Source organism: Hippopotamus amphibius, chromosome 8, assembly GCF_030028045.1.
Source record: "Hippopotamus amphibius kiboko isolate mHipAmp2 chromosome 8, mHipAmp2.hap2, whole genome shotgun sequence".
Lineage (NCBI taxonomy): Eukaryota > Metazoa > Chordata > Mammalia > Artiodactyla > Hippopotamidae > Hippopotamus > Hippopotamus amphibius.
In genome coordinates this window covers 125677006-125694648 of record NC_080193.1, presented here as the reverse complement: position 1 = coordinate 125694648, position 17643 = coordinate 125677006, and the positions used below count along the sequence as shown (strand labels likewise).

Here is a 17643-nt window from a genome sequence, read left to right as displayed (position 1 = left end):
AACGTTCCCCACAATGTAAAGTAATAAAAGTTTCATTAATGGAACATAACAAGTATAAACACTTTGTTTACTCCTGTTTCTTTGTACAAAATGGGCAAAATGTCTTTGAGGATTTATAACCATTTTGTAAATATTAGCGTGGTTTTAGCTGGGGCGGACTACTTACACCCACTTCTCTAGGAGGAGGCACGCAGAAAACGCCTTCAGATAAGGTTCAATTCTTTTGTATTTCAGCAGAGTGGGCCCACGCATCTCTATTTGGTTTGACAAATAATGCAGCTCCTACTACATCCCCGGTGACACAAGGTGAAATTCTTATTGTGTGGAAATAATTTAACTTCTAATCTTCTGGTGGAACAACAATCGTTTCTATTTGGATGTTTGTGTTTCGCTAAATAATGATGGCTCAAAATAATATTTTGTTTCCTTGTTCCTTTGTGCTGTTTTTAAAATGGCATGTTAGATTGGGGGCGGGAGGGGATTATCCTTTTTGCTAAATTTCATTTTATCCGAGCAGGTTTAAAGTATACATGTTGTAGAAGTGACTTCAACCGAATAAATGACTTCAACCGAAGGGATATTTTACCCACTTTCAAGGCTTAAAATTGTTTTTCTATGAAATTTGCATCCATAGGCAGAATTTCTAATTGTCTTGTAAGAAATTATTTTTTAAAGCTATTAGGGAAATCAAAGAAGAGCTTGCTGCCTTGCAGGGATTACAACAACCTTTCTTAACTGGCTAAATATTAAATAGATGAATTGTCAGGCTGTTTAGATTCAGCCCGGTTTTCCCTCATCTCCTCTTCCTACCATAAATAATAATAAAAATACATAATGCATCACGGCTGCAGGCGTTTTCCAGCGCGGTGTGTTACCGCAGGAGTTTCTGCTGAGTCTGCGGGTGTCTGCAAGGCCCCAAAGTGTCATCTGCGGCTTAGGGTTTCATGGATTAGATTTTAAACGGTGTCTAGCCCGGCTGACATCAGCCTCCTCTCTCATTCAGGCTCCAAAGAAGCACGGGGTTGGGGGCTCCTTCTCCAGCAGCCGCAGCCGCCCCGAAGCACCTCTCGCTAGTGGGGTGGGAGTTCTCTTGGGACAAACCTGCGGTCCTCTCTCACCTCTGGAGAAAGGTTCCCCGAGGCTTCTGAGAGCAGCTGGGATGGCCCCGTTCCTGCCCCTGGCGTGAGCGTCGTCATGACCACACTCGGTGGCTCCCGGCGCTAGTGGGGGCGGCGGCGAGTCCGGGGAGGGCGCTTCCCGCGCGGCCGCCGGCCAGGGCGAGAGCTGGAGCCCGCACACAGCCATTTAAAACTTCATAAATTATAAACAAGCCGCCTTGGCCTCCGCCATAAATTCTGCTCCTTTTGAGCCTGCAATTAGTGTTAGGAAGCACCGGAGTCGAAGCACAACCACACACCCTCTGAAGGGCCCAACTGCCCGAGGTTGCAAACCTTTATTTCCCAGTGCCACCCCCGCAAACCCCGAGGTTTGCACACGGTCGCCTCCTCCCCCGCCGGTACACAGCCGGCTGGGTTCCCGCTCTACGAGGGAAGGTCACAATAGCTGCTCTATCTGCGAAGGCGCCCGCCTCCTCCCTCCCGGCTCTCGGAGCAGCAGAGAAAGGAGCGTGGGGGAGGGGCGCCCCGGGCCCAGGCCTCTCTCTCTCCCTCTCCCCGGGAGGACCTGCAGCGGCAAGGGGCAAGTTGGCAGCGGAAGGAAACCACCACCCCGGACCGAGGCTGCTTCCCGGGAGTGGCGCGCGGGGGGCCGTGCCGTGGGGAGCTCACCACGGCCTCGAGGCTGCTGGCCCCTCGCCACGGGGCGCTGGGTCGAGGGTGCCCGGAGCAGCGCGTCTTCCGGGAGCGGCGGCGCCATTGTGCGCGCCGCTTCCCTCGGGCCCCGCGGCGGGGAGGCCGCACAAAGGCGGCGCGGGGGCCGACCCCCGCAGGTGGGGAGGGGCCGGCCTCGCTGCGGGCTTTGGGCTCCAGGAGGTTCACCTCGTTTGCCCGAGGGGAGGAAATGGCTCTTTGGCTCTGGCCGTGACCAGCTCTGCCTTTTTCCTACAGAGGCCGCTTTGAGGGAGGTGGAATCAGGGAGGTTATGGGGGATTCTCCTGGGACCTGAAGAAAGGGGGGTCAAGGGCCTGAAGCCCAGGCCCACGGATGGGAGCGGGGGGCGGGGGGGGAGGGCAGTCATTTGGGAGCCCTTGGTTGTTCGGTCGAAACAATCAAACGTGAATGAAAGCAGGTGAGATAGCTGCAATGGCCAGCTGCAAAATGGGAGGCGGGGGTGGGAAAAGATTTAGGCAGAGGGAGAGCCGGCCCTACCAAGAGGAGAAACTCAGGGCCCAGCCTGGAGTGCAGTTGAGAGGACCCAAGTGAGCTGGCCAGGGGCATGAGGAAGTTGCAGAGGAAAGACTTAGAGAGTAGTCCTGGCCCCTGGAAAGGTGGCAAGAAAGGGCGATTACACATCCTACCTCCTGGCTTTCAGACCTCACCCTTATCCAGGGACCTGACAGAGAAAAATCCACCTCTGGTGGAATCATTAAGTTAACCATCCATTTGTACCATTTCTTTGTATAGGCTTTCAAATGAGAGAGGGAGAGAATACAGAGCAAGTACTTTCCCCTTGGAGCAACCCATGCCTAGTCCCTATCACAGGCACATCAGCCAGATTGGTTTCCCAGGCCCCAGAGGCTGCTAACCTTGCTTAAAAGGATTTTTTTGAATTTCTGTCTGTAAGGAGTACTAAAAAATAGTGATTAACACTACTAGCTACTCATCCCTTCTCCCTCCCCCATTCTGTACCAGCCAAGTGACCCTTGAGTGAAGTGATCATCTCAGCCAGCAGGCTTGAGAGCCTAGGCTCCCCATCTGTTGAGGTTTTTCATTAGGGAGGGTGAAGAGGATGTGTGTGGGTGTACGTTTGAATAACAAAGAAGAAACCCAACATTCTAATAAAAAGTGTTTCTCAGCTTGACCTGGGGAAGCCAGAAGCTTGTTTACACCATAGATATTCAAGGGACAGTCACAGGCCTGTTTTGACTTTATCCTAAGAATTAGCTGAAACTTCCTCCTTAAGTCAAGAATGAGTTAATCCCAGTTACAGATCCAGAAAGTCCTCTTCATCTGGCAACTCTTGGCATTACTCTGGTCCTTCTTGCAGAAACTGGAAGAAAAGAATAGGATAAACAGAAGTTTATATTAAATAAAAATCAAAAGAGACACAAGGCTCCAGCCCCACAGGCCTCCAGCCTGATTACTTCAGGGCACTGCAACTTCCCAGAGAGGGGTTTAGCTATGGCCTGGGTGAGCAGACCTATTCCTAGACCCTTTGGGCACAGGAGCTGAGACTGAGTCACCAGCCACACACCCTCACCACCTCTGAGGACTGGCTCATTTAGATCTCTCTTGCAGAAGGCCTGGATGGAGAGAAAAAAGATGGGGTAGATGAATCCTCTTGCACTCACTGCAGTGGTGATGCTGGTGGTGGAGAGGATCATCACAGAGGATGAACTCTTAGTTGTCATTGCTCCTTTGTATTCTACTCCAGCTACAAATGCCCTTATTTGGGGGGCCCAACATTGGTGCCATAATGGATTTATATACCTGGCCCAAAGCCTATGCCTAAATACTTCCCTCAGGTCTCATACTCACCTTGGCAAGTTGGGAAAGTACAAAGAACCGCTTTCAGGCCAGGTCCAGCCTGAAGCATAGTGAACAAAAGGTTTCCACACATGAAGAAAAACCAAGGTAAATGGATGTCCAGTCATTTGCAGCAGCAGAAGCAGGTGAAGGGTCCCCAGGAGATCAGCATGGGAGATACTACATAAGTCTTGTTCCAGATCTTGTGGCAAAATATCTCAACTGGTTCCTATATCTAGCCTAGGTCATTTTTATGGAAAAATAACATCTGGGAAATCGTGAGAATAGGATTTTAACATTAGTAAGAGTCCAAGGAGGAGATCTTCATTTAAATCAGGATGTATGGGGAACCCTGGAACAGATGCGGTGTGTTTTGCTGGGGGTGCGGGGCTAAAACAGGGCCAAGAAGGCCTGTTGGGCCAGGGCCTTTTTGAAGAAGGGGAGAAGAGTGTCCCTGACTTCTGCGGAGGCAGGGAGAAGGCCTTTTGATGGCTCTATTGTTCAGAACGCTGCCCTACAAATACCACATCCCACCCCCCCCACCAAGGGCCCAAGGGCCGAGCGGGAAACTGGGTCGGTTGCGCTGAGCTCCAGGCGGTGGCAGAGCCAGGACTGACCTCCCGTACCCGCGTCTGCTAACCCGCTGGGGCAGCAACGGCATCATCGCCGCCGCCTGCAGCAAACACACAAAGGAGGCCCCCAACCCATCCTGGAACCTGTGGACACACTGGGGAGGGGGCTGGCGTGGACCCCGAGTCCGAGCACCTCCCACCCCCGCGGCGAACAATAGCCGCCGCCTCCCCGGGGCGGTGGGGCGGTGGCGCGGCACAAAGGCCGGCACGGCCCGCGCCCTGTGACGCGCGCTCGATCCGCTCTCCTGGCGGCGGCGGCGGCGGCGGCGGCGGGCACGGGAGGCGCGGCGCGGAGCGGCGGGCGGGCGGGTGTTCCTCATCCACCTGGAACACTTTCCGAAAGACAAACGGTGAGTTCACCCCCCGGCCGGCTGGCGACCGCGTCCCCCTAGCCCGCGGGGAGGCCGGGGGAGGAGCTGGGGTGAAGGCCTGCTCTGCGTGTGTGTCTGGGGCGGGGGCGGGAGAGGTGAGTCCTATTAAGAGTTCATCAATCACCGGTGTGCACTTTTCGCTCGACAGCGGTTCCTCCTCCTTCGTAGCAAGTCCGGGCCAGCTGGGATCCGACCAGAAACCGCAAGCGGAGGAGACGCAGGCACGCAGGCTGAGCGCTAACGGAGGGCGCGACCCGCCGCCTCGCGCTCTGGCGCTCGAGGCCCGACGGTAGCGCCGGCCGGTCCCCTCCTCGCACCCGGGCCGCGCGGGGCGCCCAGGCCCCTCGACGCCCACACCCCACGCCGCCCCCTCACGCACCTCCCGCTCGCCCTCAACGCTGCTGCCCCCCAGAAAGGGTCAAATCCAACTCTGTGGGCAGGACAAGAAAAATCTCAATGGCTTGGAAGGTTCTTGCAAACACTTTTTTTTAAAGAGTGTTATAAAAGATGTCCCAAGGGGTTAGAGTTCAGGGGAGACGCTGAACTAGTTTAGTTCTCTCATTTACCTGCAGGACGATTTGTACGGGAGGACGCAGGATGAGGCCTCTATTGAACTTGGAACTAAACTTGAATGCCATTTAGAATAACCATAAAAATACACTTAAAACACTAACCACAATGATATGCCTCTTCTCTCTTTTATGTCGTGAAGGAAGGACTGGAGTATTTTTACTTTTGCTCTGTTGGGTTCATTTTAGAAACACCATAAAGGAATACACTACAAGGGGGGGAGGGGTGCAGGCTTCAGCCTTAGAGCTGTTCACAGCAGGAAGGCCCGGGAGAGTGCGGTGGGGAAGCGTTCTTGTACCCTCTCTTGAGTGGTACCTGTTGTCCTCTTTGTAATAAATTCTAAGAGCGTTCTGGGCTACCCTGTCTTTAACCTTTGTTCTGAGTGACATCCGATGAGAAGTTTCTCAAGTCGACGTGTTGCCTCAGCCCATTGGAAAGAGCCCCTGGACAGAAAGTCCCAGCTTTCTCCCTCTCCCCTCAATCCTCTTCTCTCTCACCATGCTCTTGGGTGGAAATAACTTGCTCTGGAGAAATGGTCTACTATCATTTTCCTCAGATAGAGATAAGCTGAAGCATTAAGGCTTGAACAGTGTCCTGAACTCCTCGAGCAATTAAAATACTGGACCTCTTGTCCTTGGTTCAGAGTCCTCTCTCCCTTCACCAATACCTACTGAACAGCTCCTGCATGTACTGTGCTGGGCTCTGGGATACAAAACTGAGTCACTAATGGTGTATGCCCTTCGATGCACTGGGGGAGAAAAGGAATTAAATCCTAAAACAGTGTGACAGATGCTATAACAGAAGTGTGGCCAAAATGTCCTGGAATAAAGGAGCCACTAACAGTATCATAGCGTCAAAAACGGCTTCTCAGAAGAGGTGATTTTGGGTCCCTGAAGTATAGGAGTTTTTTAGGCCCAGGAAGGAGGCACATACCAGGTGGAGAGAGCAGCAGATACAAAAGCAGGGAGGGAAGAAAGAGCAAGGTGTGGACCTGGAACAAGGAGAGGAGTTCACAGTGGGGCATCTGGCTGGACAGAGAGGTCGTGTAAGGGCCATGGAAAGGCGTCTGGACGTAACGTGTAGGCAAGGGAGAGCCACTGAAGGCTTTAAGCTGGGACATATGGTTACCTATTATCTATATTTGGAAAGCTGACTCTTGGGGGTACTGTGTCTGTTGGGAGAAAGGCAAGATAGGAAGTAAGAAGAACAAAGGAAGAGACTGCTGGCATAATCCAGCCTAGAGAGGAAGTAATTTAATAAGAAGGAAGAGGACAGGCATTTAGGAGGAAGAAGTCACAGGACTTGGTGATCAGCTGATCAGTGAAAGGAGTTGTGGATGTTAATCCCTAGGTTTTGATTTTGACCGCCTAAGGGGGGTAGTCAGGTCATCAACCAAAATGAACAGTGGAGGGGGAAGAGAAGACTGCAGAGGAAATGAGTTGTTTAGGTCTCTGCACATTGGCTTCTGCTTTACTAACTGATACACTGTGTGACCCAAAGAAATTCACTTAATCTTTCTGGCCTTCAGTTTCATCATCAATGAAACAGTCAATAAAGGTATCTACCGCATAAGTTTATCATTAGAGCAGTGTGCACTCCTGCACTTAGGTATTATCTTTACCACTTCCAAGCGAGGGTCCTATATAAAGCTAAAACCTAGGGAAAACATCCTCTTACCCACACCGTGCTGATCAATACTTAGATCCTGGGTGGCCAGTGAGAAAGAAGTCTCAGGGAAATCAAAAACAACACCCTACTGCTTCCCAGATATTGAATCCAAGCTAATGCTTAGGACTAGGTCAGATCAGATTGCTAATCAGAGTCCCTCAGCTTCCGGAAGATACTCTCCAGGGGACCATGCAGAAATGTGGTCTACAGAGGAGGCCTCTTAGCAGATGTCTGAAAGCTTCTGTGCTTTTTTTAGACCATGTGTCTTTCAGGGAATGCTTGAAGCCACCCATTCTCTTTGAACCTCCTTAGGCTTCCTCATGGCACAGTGTAATATAGGAAAGAGTGCTGAACATCTGACCTTGGCCATTTACATTGGATGTGACTACAGTAAGTTGTTTATCTTTTTTCTGTGTCAGTATTAGCATTTGTAAAGTTGAATTATAATAGTATCAAGTATGATAAGGAAGAATGACATTTTTGGAGATGCTATAAGGGTAAGTAAAAGGTATTATTTTTCACTTAGGTTGGCAAAAATAAAAAACTTTAATATCCCACTGACTTGTCAAGGGTGTGAGGAAACATGAATTCTCATATGTTGCTGGTAGAAGTATAAATTAATTCACTTCTAAAGAGAGCAACTTAGCAATATATATCAAAATTGCCAGTGCACATACATTAGATTAAGTAATTTCATGTCTAGGAATTTTCCTAATAGGCAAAAACTTGAACATGTGTTTGTAATACCAAAATGAAAATAAATAAATGCCCATTAATAAGAGACTGGCTAAATAAATTGTGGTAGATGTATACAGTAGACCAGCATAAAGTTGTAAAAATAAAGTAGAAAGTTCTGTATGAAATGATTTTTAAGATATAATAGGGGGGAAAGCATGGTGCAGAAGAGTCTTGTAATACGTTATCATTCGTGTAAAAATGTGGGGAGATATATCTATAATTAAATATATACATCTATGATTGTAAAGGTATAAAGTATTTCTGGAAAGATATACTCATAAAATTGGTGAAGAAACTCATAAAATTGGTGTCCATGTGAAGGGAACTAGTTGGCTGGGGACAGGGGTGGGAGAAAGACTTTCACTGCATATCCTTTTGTACCCTTTGAATCTTGAACCATGTAAGTTTAAGCTGAATACCTACTATAAAGGAGAAAAAAAAATCAGTATAATTGACCTGGGTGTACCTGCGTGTGTCCACACATGTCCTTATTTGTACTTGCCTGTCCAATCTTCCAATCTAGGAACACCTCTTGTTTTTTCTCCAGGGCCCTGATGCTGATCAAACTAAACAGGAAATGAGGGGATCCTTTACTTTTGCTTGGTGGAGGGTGTGGGGACCCAGGCTCAGTTCTGTCCTTTCTTACAGGAACAGCTCAAGGTGGGGCCTCAGAAGTTGGAGGTACAAGTTTAACAAACAAAGGGCAAAGTGAGGGCTGCAGGCCTCCCAGTCAGCCCCACTGGCTGTGTGGTCTCCTTGAACACTGTTCTGCTGCTCAGCATGGAGGCCACCACTGCGCAGAGGAGGGGCTGCCTGACATCCTGCTCTTTGCAGACAGTAGAGATTCAGGAAACCCAAGTTGGTTCCCTCACCTTTTGCAGGATGGCTTTGCCTTTTAACTTCTGAGTACATAAAGTAACTTCCCCACTAAAATGAGGGGTTTGATGTCGCTTATGCCTAAGGGGTCTTCTAGCATTGACATCTTGTGCTGTGAAAGGTCAATCTTTAGCCAGAGTAGGAGTTACCCCTTAGGCCAAGGGACGTTTGACCCCCTCTGGATCCTGAGGGCTCAAATGCTCATTCCAGACAATTTGGGAGAGGTGGAAGGAAATGAGTGTTGGTGGAGGGTGTGCGGACCTGGGCTCAGTTCTGCCCTTTCTTGCAGGAACAGCTCAAGGTGGGGCCTCAGAAGTCTACACCTCCATTCCTACTCCTTCCTTCTTCCCATTGCCTCAGAACCACTCAGCTTTCTCTAAAGGGACTGGAAAAGACAAATCCCTCTCTTTCACTTCCTTCCCCACTGTCATTCTCAAAACCAAGTTAGGGAACTGGCAAGAAGTGAGCTGGGTCTCTTCAAAGCACTATTTTGTCAGCAAAACTTGGGACACTCCTACTGACTACCTTTTCAAGATATTTTTCAGGAACTTCAGCCCAGCTAGAGTTAAGTTTTGACCTTGACATTGACCTCACTGTGCCTACCACCCAACAGGCTTCTGCACACTTTCCCTGCTCCACTTAGCCATGAGCTCCCATCTTGCTGGTCAAGAATCACCCCTCTCTTCCCACACTGCCCCCCCACCCCAGCTCCTAAAGCAGAAATGATCAAAGTGTGGTTCCAGGGAACACTGCTTTAGAATCACCCAACAGGCTTATTAAAAAGACTCCTGAGTAAGAGCTATTGGATTAGAAGCTCAGTGGGGGTGGGGAGAGGCTGAGGAAACTGCACATTTAAACAAGCTTCTCTGGTGATTCCTACCTGCCTGAAGTGGTGCTGGGAGCCAATAATCTAAGGATATCCTTTAGCCGACACTGGTCACAGTGAAGACACTATTCTGTCCATTTTTATGTCTGCCCAACAAACGTTTCTTGAATGCCTCCCATGTGCCGGGCACGGGGTTGACCCACAAGTCTTTCACAAAGCTCTAGGGAAAGGCACAGCACACTGAACTGCTTTCCTCAGGGAGGGTCATGTTAGCAGACTTCTGACAGGTTTTGAATTCCTGTCTTCAGGATCCTGTTCATCCCTACCTCTATCTTGGGACAGAAGAGTGCTGCAGAGAACGGCACATGTTGCTTAAAAGAACCCCCTTTTTATTCCAATAAGCAAGAGGCTTTCTGTCCTTTGGGGCTGTGGAGCCAAGAGTTTGCATGTAGTCAAGCATCTCCAAGGGATAACACAATGGGGCTTGTGGAAAGGGACTGTAAGAGGCTTCTTAGGAAAAACTGTAAACACACAGAAGGCCAGACTGCCACCCTCCGTCACATCTGTCTGCAGAAAAGAAGCTTGTTGTTTGAATGGGAGAGAAAGGTAGTCCTGGGCGGTGGTTAGGGGGTGACTGCCGTGGTGGTGAGTAGGATGGGCGAGATTTCAAAGCATTCCTACATCAAACACAACCTGGCAATCAGGCCTCTAGGCTGTCACCTCCCGCTGAGAACTCACTGCACAGGACCCAGCAGGGCAAGTGACCCTGGAGAATCCATGAGTCCAACAGGCAATAAATAAGAAATAAGACATTTCTTCCATACTCTGTGAACTTCTAGGAGACGAACTTACAAGTTACTCAAAATATCCTATATTCGTATCTTTATACATACAATTGCCCCAATAATATCTTTAAATATCTCCTTAGAAAATTATAGATTTGGATTTTCCTAGAGTAGATTTATAGCATAGCTAACACGTGCCAGAAATGAATCCCTTGTTCCACTGGCTTGAGAATATCTTTTTTTCTTAGCCTAACCCTCCCCTAACAAAAAGTTCTTACGCAGGAGGTCCTTGGCAAATGTTTATTGAATCCGAATCTGAGGTGACCAGAGTCTTGACTGTCATTCTGAGCAAGTGAAGAACCAGCCCAGGGGTGGAGATGGCAACTCTGAGCCCCAAGGCATAAAATATACCAAAGGCCGGGAGGGTAAAGGGAGCAGAGAAGGGTGAGAAGAATGCAGTTCTCTGCCTGCGATTATCAGGGAACTGTTAGTGGGTCTGAACAAACAGGGAACACCCCGGCCACTCTCACCCACAGTTGTTAAAATAACACAATTTTTAACATCTAACTTTTTGGTTATTTATTTTAGATGTCCCTTTCAGGACATCTTCTTCCCTCAGCAAAAGCTTAATCTCCAAAATTTCATTTTGGGGAAATAGTGTGCACAGCTCATGGGCGCACCAAAGTCAATGCATAACTGTGACATGAAGGACCCAACCTTTGCTCCAAATGCTCAGCATCAAAAACCTGGTCTTTGTTGCAGTGAAGGTTACCAAGGCACCTAGGCTGCCTGTTTTTCCTGAAACCTTGGAGAAAAGGCCCTTAAATTGGTAGGTTTTGTTCAGATTTGCCAGACAATCAGGCTGTCTTCTGTCCTATATCTGGGTTGCAGCCAGCTGGATGTCTTTCTCCAGAGACATTTACAAGGCCATCCTTCCTTTTTGACCCCTTGGGGCCTCTGGACCTAGGAGTTGTGATCAGATGAGTACTGTTTGAGAGTGGGTCTTATAGTTTTGAGACAGGAGTGTGAGAGCTAAGACATTATGCTGGTAAAAACTGGTAAAAATTAAAGTCTAGCCAGTGGGGGGATGAGGGGGCATTGTGAACTCAGCAGTATCTTACCTGCGGATACTTATGCATTAAGGGCGCAGAAGGAGGACAGTGAAGAAATGCATCTATATTTGAAGCCTGAGCTAGCTCTGAAGAGCTCTATCATTTCCCAACCAAGGTGCTAAAGAAGACCCTTCTTCTCTTTTTAAAAACTATTTAGAAAAAAAAACTATTTAGGACCTTTGTCTTGTGGCTGGCTACAGGAGATAACTGAAATAGTAGTATCAAGTTTGAAGGGCTATTTTCCAGCCCAGGATTTTATTTCCCAATTAAATCCAAGAACTTCAGCAGTGCAGGAATCCTAGACCTTTCTAGCTTTGTGTTCATTCCTAGATGTCTACCCTCTACCCACCCCCTCCTCTCCTGGCCCAACCTTCCCCCATTCTGGGTCAACTTCAGCCTCAACACTGGTAACACTTTTGGTGTGGCTCTGTTTATTCACAAGTTCACATCCCTGTAAGGAACTGGCTCCCTGGACTGTAAAGGCTCCTATTTTCCAGACTTCCTCAGAGTGGAATTTTAGGCAAGGACTCAATCACTCTTTCATGACAAGTGGATCAGTAAAACAATAATAAAACCTCGGTCACAATAACTCAGAGGCTGTAATAGATCAAGTTCTCAAGGGCACTTGAATAAGCCAAGAGTAGACTCTTTATTCACACAGAGCTTTAGGAAACCACCCTCTTTCATTACTGCTGTGTGTAAATAACATTTATTTATTTAATTTGTTATTTTTCCTAGAGCCCCCAAGAGGGAAACATTAAAAAAAAAATGTTCAAGAAGTTGGAAAGTTTGTCAATGTAAAGCTTGTCTTTGTAACCCTTCTACTTTTCATTTCCTGTGCCAATTGAACTTTTGTTTCCCGTCTCTCTACACTCAGTAAACAAAACCGTATTATCAAGGGAAAGACGTGAGCCCATTAACATTGTGAGCCCCTCAGATTTCACTCGCAAGAGACGACGCAGCACTTATCTGATGGAACAGAAGCTTTAATTGCTTCGAGGTACAAGCCCGTCCAAACCTCTGAGATCTGACCGGTCCCTAGGAAGCCTTTGCGCCCTGGAGCCAAAGCGCCTCGGAGAAAGCGTGCGCAGCACCGGTGCGTTTGCCAGCCTCCCAGAGAGGAGCTCAACGAACGTTCCACTGCAAGGGTAGATTCTTTACAGCCTAGTTAGAGGCGGTGATCTGCTAAACGTCCCACAAGGCATACACTTTATCTTCAATCCAAATCAAAACCCGGCACTCCTATACTCGCCCTTATAATGCCGCCACAAATGGAAACAGCGGAGGAAGCTGCGAAGTAACGTGAAAATCTAGCCTAAAAGTGAAGATTTGTTCCGCCCCAGCTACACAGCAGTCACAGCACAAATTTTAGTCCCAAGAGTTGGGGAGAGGGGGAAAAAAGGGAAAATTAAACATCTACTCCCGGTTTAGGAGAGAGATCAGGAGACATGCCAAGAACGTTGAAAGAGCATAGCGCTCAGAGAAAAGGGGAAGAGGAATAACTTTACCTTCCCTGGAAGAGGCTAGGATTGGTCCCCGAGGCCCTTTTAACCCTTTCCACACCGCATCGCCCACCGTTCTCACCCGAGGGACTAGCCACCCACGATGCAGAAGAACGAGCTCTCACCCTCTCCATCCTCTCGTCCTCACCCGAGCGGCCAGTCCTGCCTTTCTACCCACCTGGTCCAATACCTGTCCAGGAAGCAGGCGTCCCGCGCTCTCGCCCCGCCCTTCCCCAGGCAGCTCTAGGACCAGGAGGCTCTCTCCCGGGCCGGGGTGGGGCGCTGGGCGGCGGCGGCCACCCGCGGGTTTGGCAAAGTTGGCGGCGGGGCAGGAGCCTGGAGCGGCGCGCCAGTCGGGACCCGGGCCGTGCGGGGCTGGCGCCCATTGGCCGGCCGGCGCCACGTGGCCACCCCGCCGCTATATTAGGCCACTATTTACCCCCGGCTGGCTCGCCATGGCTCGGCGAGGGCAGCTGGGCTAGAGAGGGAAGGCGGAGCGGCGCAGACCGCGGCGGTCCTGCGCGCCCCGCACCTGGGCCGGGCCGGAGCGCTCCAGGGGGGTGGGCCGGAACCATGAGCTCCTACCTGGACTACGTGTCGTGCGGCGGCGACGTGCTGAGCTTCGCGCCCAAGTTCTGCCGCGCCGACGCCCGGCCCGTGGTCCTGCAGCCCGCCTTCCCCCTGGGCAGCGGCGACGGCGCCTTCATGAGCTGCCTGCCCCTGGCCGCCGCCCGAGCGGCGCCCTCGCCCCCGGCCGCCCCGGCGCAGCCTCCCGCGCCGTCCCCGGCCGCGCCGGCGTACGGGCCGTGCCCCCTGGAGGGGGCCTACGAACCGGGCAGCGCACCTGCCCCGGCTGGGCGTGCGGACTACGGCCTCTCGGGGCCCGGGCCCGCATTTGATTTCCCGTGCGCGCTCGGGCGGCCGGCCGACGACGGCGGGGCGCACGTCCACTACGCCACCTCGGCCGTCTTCTCGGGCGGCGGCTCCTTCCTCCTCAGCGGCCAGGTGGACTACGCGGCCTTCGGCGAGCCCGGCCCCTTCCCGGCGTGTCTCAAAGAGCCGGCCGACGGCCACTCCGGGGCTTTCCAGACCGCGTCCCCCGCCCCCGGCGTCCACCCCAAGTCCGCGGCCCCGGCCTCCGGCCTCCCCGCCGCCTTCAGCACGTTCGAATGGATGAAAGTGAAGAGGAACGCCCCGAAGAAAAGTAAGTACTTGGGCCTTGGACGGACGCACGCACCTGGGGTTGGGGACGGAGCCTGCCCCGCGGAATTGCTCCGGGGGCGCACTGTATCTGTCCCTCTGGATGGCGGCTTGGGGATTCGAGGCATCATTAAAGCAGGCGAATTCCACTGAGCGAGCCCCGAGTGCCAGGCGTTGAGAAAATTGCGGGAAGGAGCGCTCCGTGAAGCTTTTCTCCTGGCACAACTGTGTTCGGAGACCCAGGAGGGCCGTTCAGGGACTTTGCTTGTAATCTAACTCAAAGCCCTCCCGAGTCTCGTCTCGGCGTTCTCTCGCCCCGCTGACGCCCTGTCTTTACGTTGCAGGCAAATTCACCGAGTGTGGAGCCGCCAGCTCCTCCAGCGCGATCCGCACGAATTTCAGCACCAAGCAACTGACAGAACTGGAGAAGGAGTTTCATTTCAATAAGTACTTAACTCGGGCCCGACGCATCGAGATAGCCAACTCATTGCAGCTGAATGACACCCAAGTTAAAATCTGGTTTCAGAACCGCAGGATGAAACAGAAGAAGAGGGAACGAGAAGGGCTTCTGCCCCCGGCCACCCCCGTGACTTCCCTCCAACTTCCCCTCTCAGGAACGAGCCCCACCAAGTCTGGCAAGAACCCGGGGAGCCCTTCTCAGGCCCAAGAACCTTCATGAGGTTTAGTCATGAGGTTTAGAAACCGTGGCCTGTAGAACTCATAGGCAACCCCATCCCCATCTGGACTTATTAGCTCAGTCTGGGATGAAGGTGGGCATGGTGGAAATAACAGATTTCACTTGGGAGAGGAAGTATCTTGGTGGCTTCTGAGTTCCGAGCTGTGGGTGTACAGATGTTAATTTGAAGTCTCAAAAGCCACTCATTCGTGTGTTAATTGTGTCTTATCAGGGAAAAGGTGCCTAGCCGCCAGCCCAGACCTGCTGCTATGTTGCCTGACTTACTCATATGCAGCTCTCAGTGCAGAGTGCCAGAGCATTCCTTGCTGAGCTCTGTCAACCCCTTGATGTGCTCAGAAGAGCATCTACCCAAAGTTTTACTTGATTTAAGTTTAAAAGACAAGCCTACATGTATTCAGTTTCTAGAGATGACCAAAGCTAGTTATAGTTAGGGCCTCCTTGATGTATAAGCTGCTTCAACAATGATCTTCATGTTTGCACTACAGCTTTTGCTTTTTTTTTTCTTTTCTTTAGAAAGCAGTTTCTACCTCTCCATGTGCCTGAGTGAAGATACAATCGCTGTTTAGTTAGTAGCTGAACAAATCCACAGGGTGGGTAAAGATCCTGAACTATATACCTTGACACCAGTTACTCAAACTTGAATGTAAATATATACAGTATGTATATTTTTAAGAGGTTTGCTTGTAATGAACTTATATATGACATTTAATGTCATAGCATGTAAAGGGTTTGAAGTTTTTTTCTGTAATAAAAATTACAGAATGTGCTACCCTCTGCTTGTCCTTACAGCTATTTTGATTACCTTTCTTTAAAGCTGATTCAGTTTCTTCTACATGGAATTTCTTGATTCTGCTATGGGAATTTGTTAGGTTGATAACTTTAAAAAACAGCACTTCTCAAAGGCTGTGTATGCAAACTAGTTAGGGACAATTATCTGAGCCATTTAAGGGAGAAAAAAACCTACTTTGCCCACTATGCAAATAATTATGGAAGTATTTCCTTATCTTTAAGTGCCCTAGTTTTATGGTAAATATGCAGACTACGCATAATGTTGTATAGCCAAGGAGACACTGCAGAGAGATCTCCTAATCCTTCTGTCTCCTGTTCTCACAAAAGGAAGAGGAAAGACAACTTGAAAACTTTGTTAGTTGGTTAGTGTTCTCCGAGGAAGGCAGCTGCACATCAAAAAGTCTCAATGGCTGACTTCCTATTTCCAAAGTCAAGAATTACAAAGGAGGCTAGGAGAGGCCAGTAGTTACAGTTTTCCACTTCCTGTAACCCAGGCTGCATGTCTAGCCTTATAAGAGCACAGAGGTGCCTTTCTGTTTTTAAAAAATGATGTATTTTCAAATGAATTCTTTGGAAGAAGTACAGGCACAAAATTTTAAAGTTGGCAAGAGGGGACATGATAGAAAACCTCTAACCTTGTTTCCACCCAGCCCCTCAGTTCCCAACCCTGAAGGCATCCATGGTTGAACAGGCTTTTATGTAACCCTACACAAATATTATTTGAAAAACTGTGGTGCTAATACATAAAATCATGTGGATACTTGGGACAACTGTCCGGGGTGGGGGGCAGGTCATTTTCCTCACTTTATAGATTGCTATAGCTATATCTTTAAATTCTCTGTATAGTTCAACTGAAAGGCTTAAAGGCCCAAAATAGTCCAGCTAAGAGTCTCAGCTCTCCTCTTAGCTGAATTTCTAGATTCTAGTATGGTACTTCAACCTGATAATTCAGAAGTGTAATAACTGTGGAGGAATACTTTCCCTGTAAAACCCTCATGTGATTGTCTTAGAAGATTGAAATTACACTTAAATTCCTGTCCACTGTAGCCACAGTTAATGGAGTTGAAGAAATAAAATTATCAGCTCTAACAAACTCGGCTGATTAGGGGGAAAACATACCATTTAAAAAGCTGGTCTGTCAATATTATTCTTATGTTTCACCATCTGCCTTTCACTAACTGATGCTAATCAGATCTTGTTTGAGACAACAGCCTCCCCTCTGAGCTCTGTAGCTATTTGAAAGGACTTGTTAAAAAGTTGCAATCTGCTGGCTCACAGCTACCTCCGGGCTTCCCCTGCAGTGGCCTTTGACAAGACAATGTTTCTTTTTTGATAAGCATTCAAATGTACACCTAAACACAAAAATACCACCACACTTGGTCATTTCCTTAATCTACCACCCTTTTCTCTGAGAAAATAAAGCTTTTCCTTTTGAAGCTACTACTAGCACTTAGCCCTGATGGGTGTGTTCCCTGATGAAGGTGGCTATTTTGACATACCTATAATGCTGTTCTATGAATCAGGCCAATATTAGCTATTTTTTGACCAGCCCCAGGGATCTTTAAAAGCTTTCTTAATGCAGATTGCTAAACAGCTATATTCAGTATTAGGGAGAGTCCTGGCTGGAGATTGGGACAAACTAGGTGACCTCTGGAGGTCTCTTCCAGCAATGAAAATGTTACAGAAACAACTCAACGACTTCTGCCAATTTTATTTTAGGCCTGTCATTGGGAGAAAGAGAGTTCAGTTCTGAGAAAGCAAATGCAGCCCCTAGGATTACAGTGATATTGTATTCATACAGGAAAAGTGGATTTGAGGTATTATTAACTACATCTCGTTAGTGGAGATCCCTGGCTCATGTGGATATTTGTGGAACATTCCCCTTTCCCATTATTCAGAGCCTTGTGTTATTTTGAGTCAGATCTTCGATGAAGTATGATGGTTACTACACAAACTGTGAAACTGCTAAGACAATCCATCCCATTTCTATTTTATAAGATTTTGAACTAAATATTCTAATTTACCCTTTAGCAACTCATTGCAAGAATGAATACACAGTGGACAGCTCTATCTGTTGTATACTTAGCTATTCAATGTTCCTTTGTCTTCACAGAATGACCATGTGTCTATTTTTCTGGATTCAGGATAGCTGGGAGTGAGGAAGAATAAATAAAGCATTAAATAACATAAGAAATTTTTCCTCACAGTACTTGACTACTAGCAAACAAAGGAC

General features: G+C 48.9%; 1 protein-coding gene across 1 annotated transcript; it reads left to right on the top strand.

Annotated features, from left to right (window-relative positions):
- The first annotated feature begins 13297 nt into the window (after positions 1–13297).
- HOXD1 (homeobox D1) lies at positions 13298–15242 on the top strand. The gene is made up of 2 exons (XM_057745986.1): positions 13298–13928; positions 14269–15242. The coding sequence occupies exons 1-2, from the start codon at positions 13298–13300 to the stop codon at positions 14601–14603; spliced, it is 966 nt and encodes a 321-aa protein (XP_057601969.1). The 3' UTR covers positions 14604–15242.
- The last annotated feature ends 2401 nt before the right edge of the window (positions 15243–17643 follow it).

What these genes read in the sequence shown, in the direction of transcription:
- HOXD1 (XM_057745986.1), top strand. Translation starts at nt 13,298, where the DNA reads ATGAGCTCCTACCTGGACTACGTGTCGTGCGGCGGCGACGTGCTGAGC. An exon ending in GAGGAACGCCCCGAAGAAAA is followed by an intron (nt 13,929 to 14,268) that starts GTAAGTACTTGG and finishes TTTACGTTGCAG; the next exon opens with GCAAATTCACCGAGTGTGGA.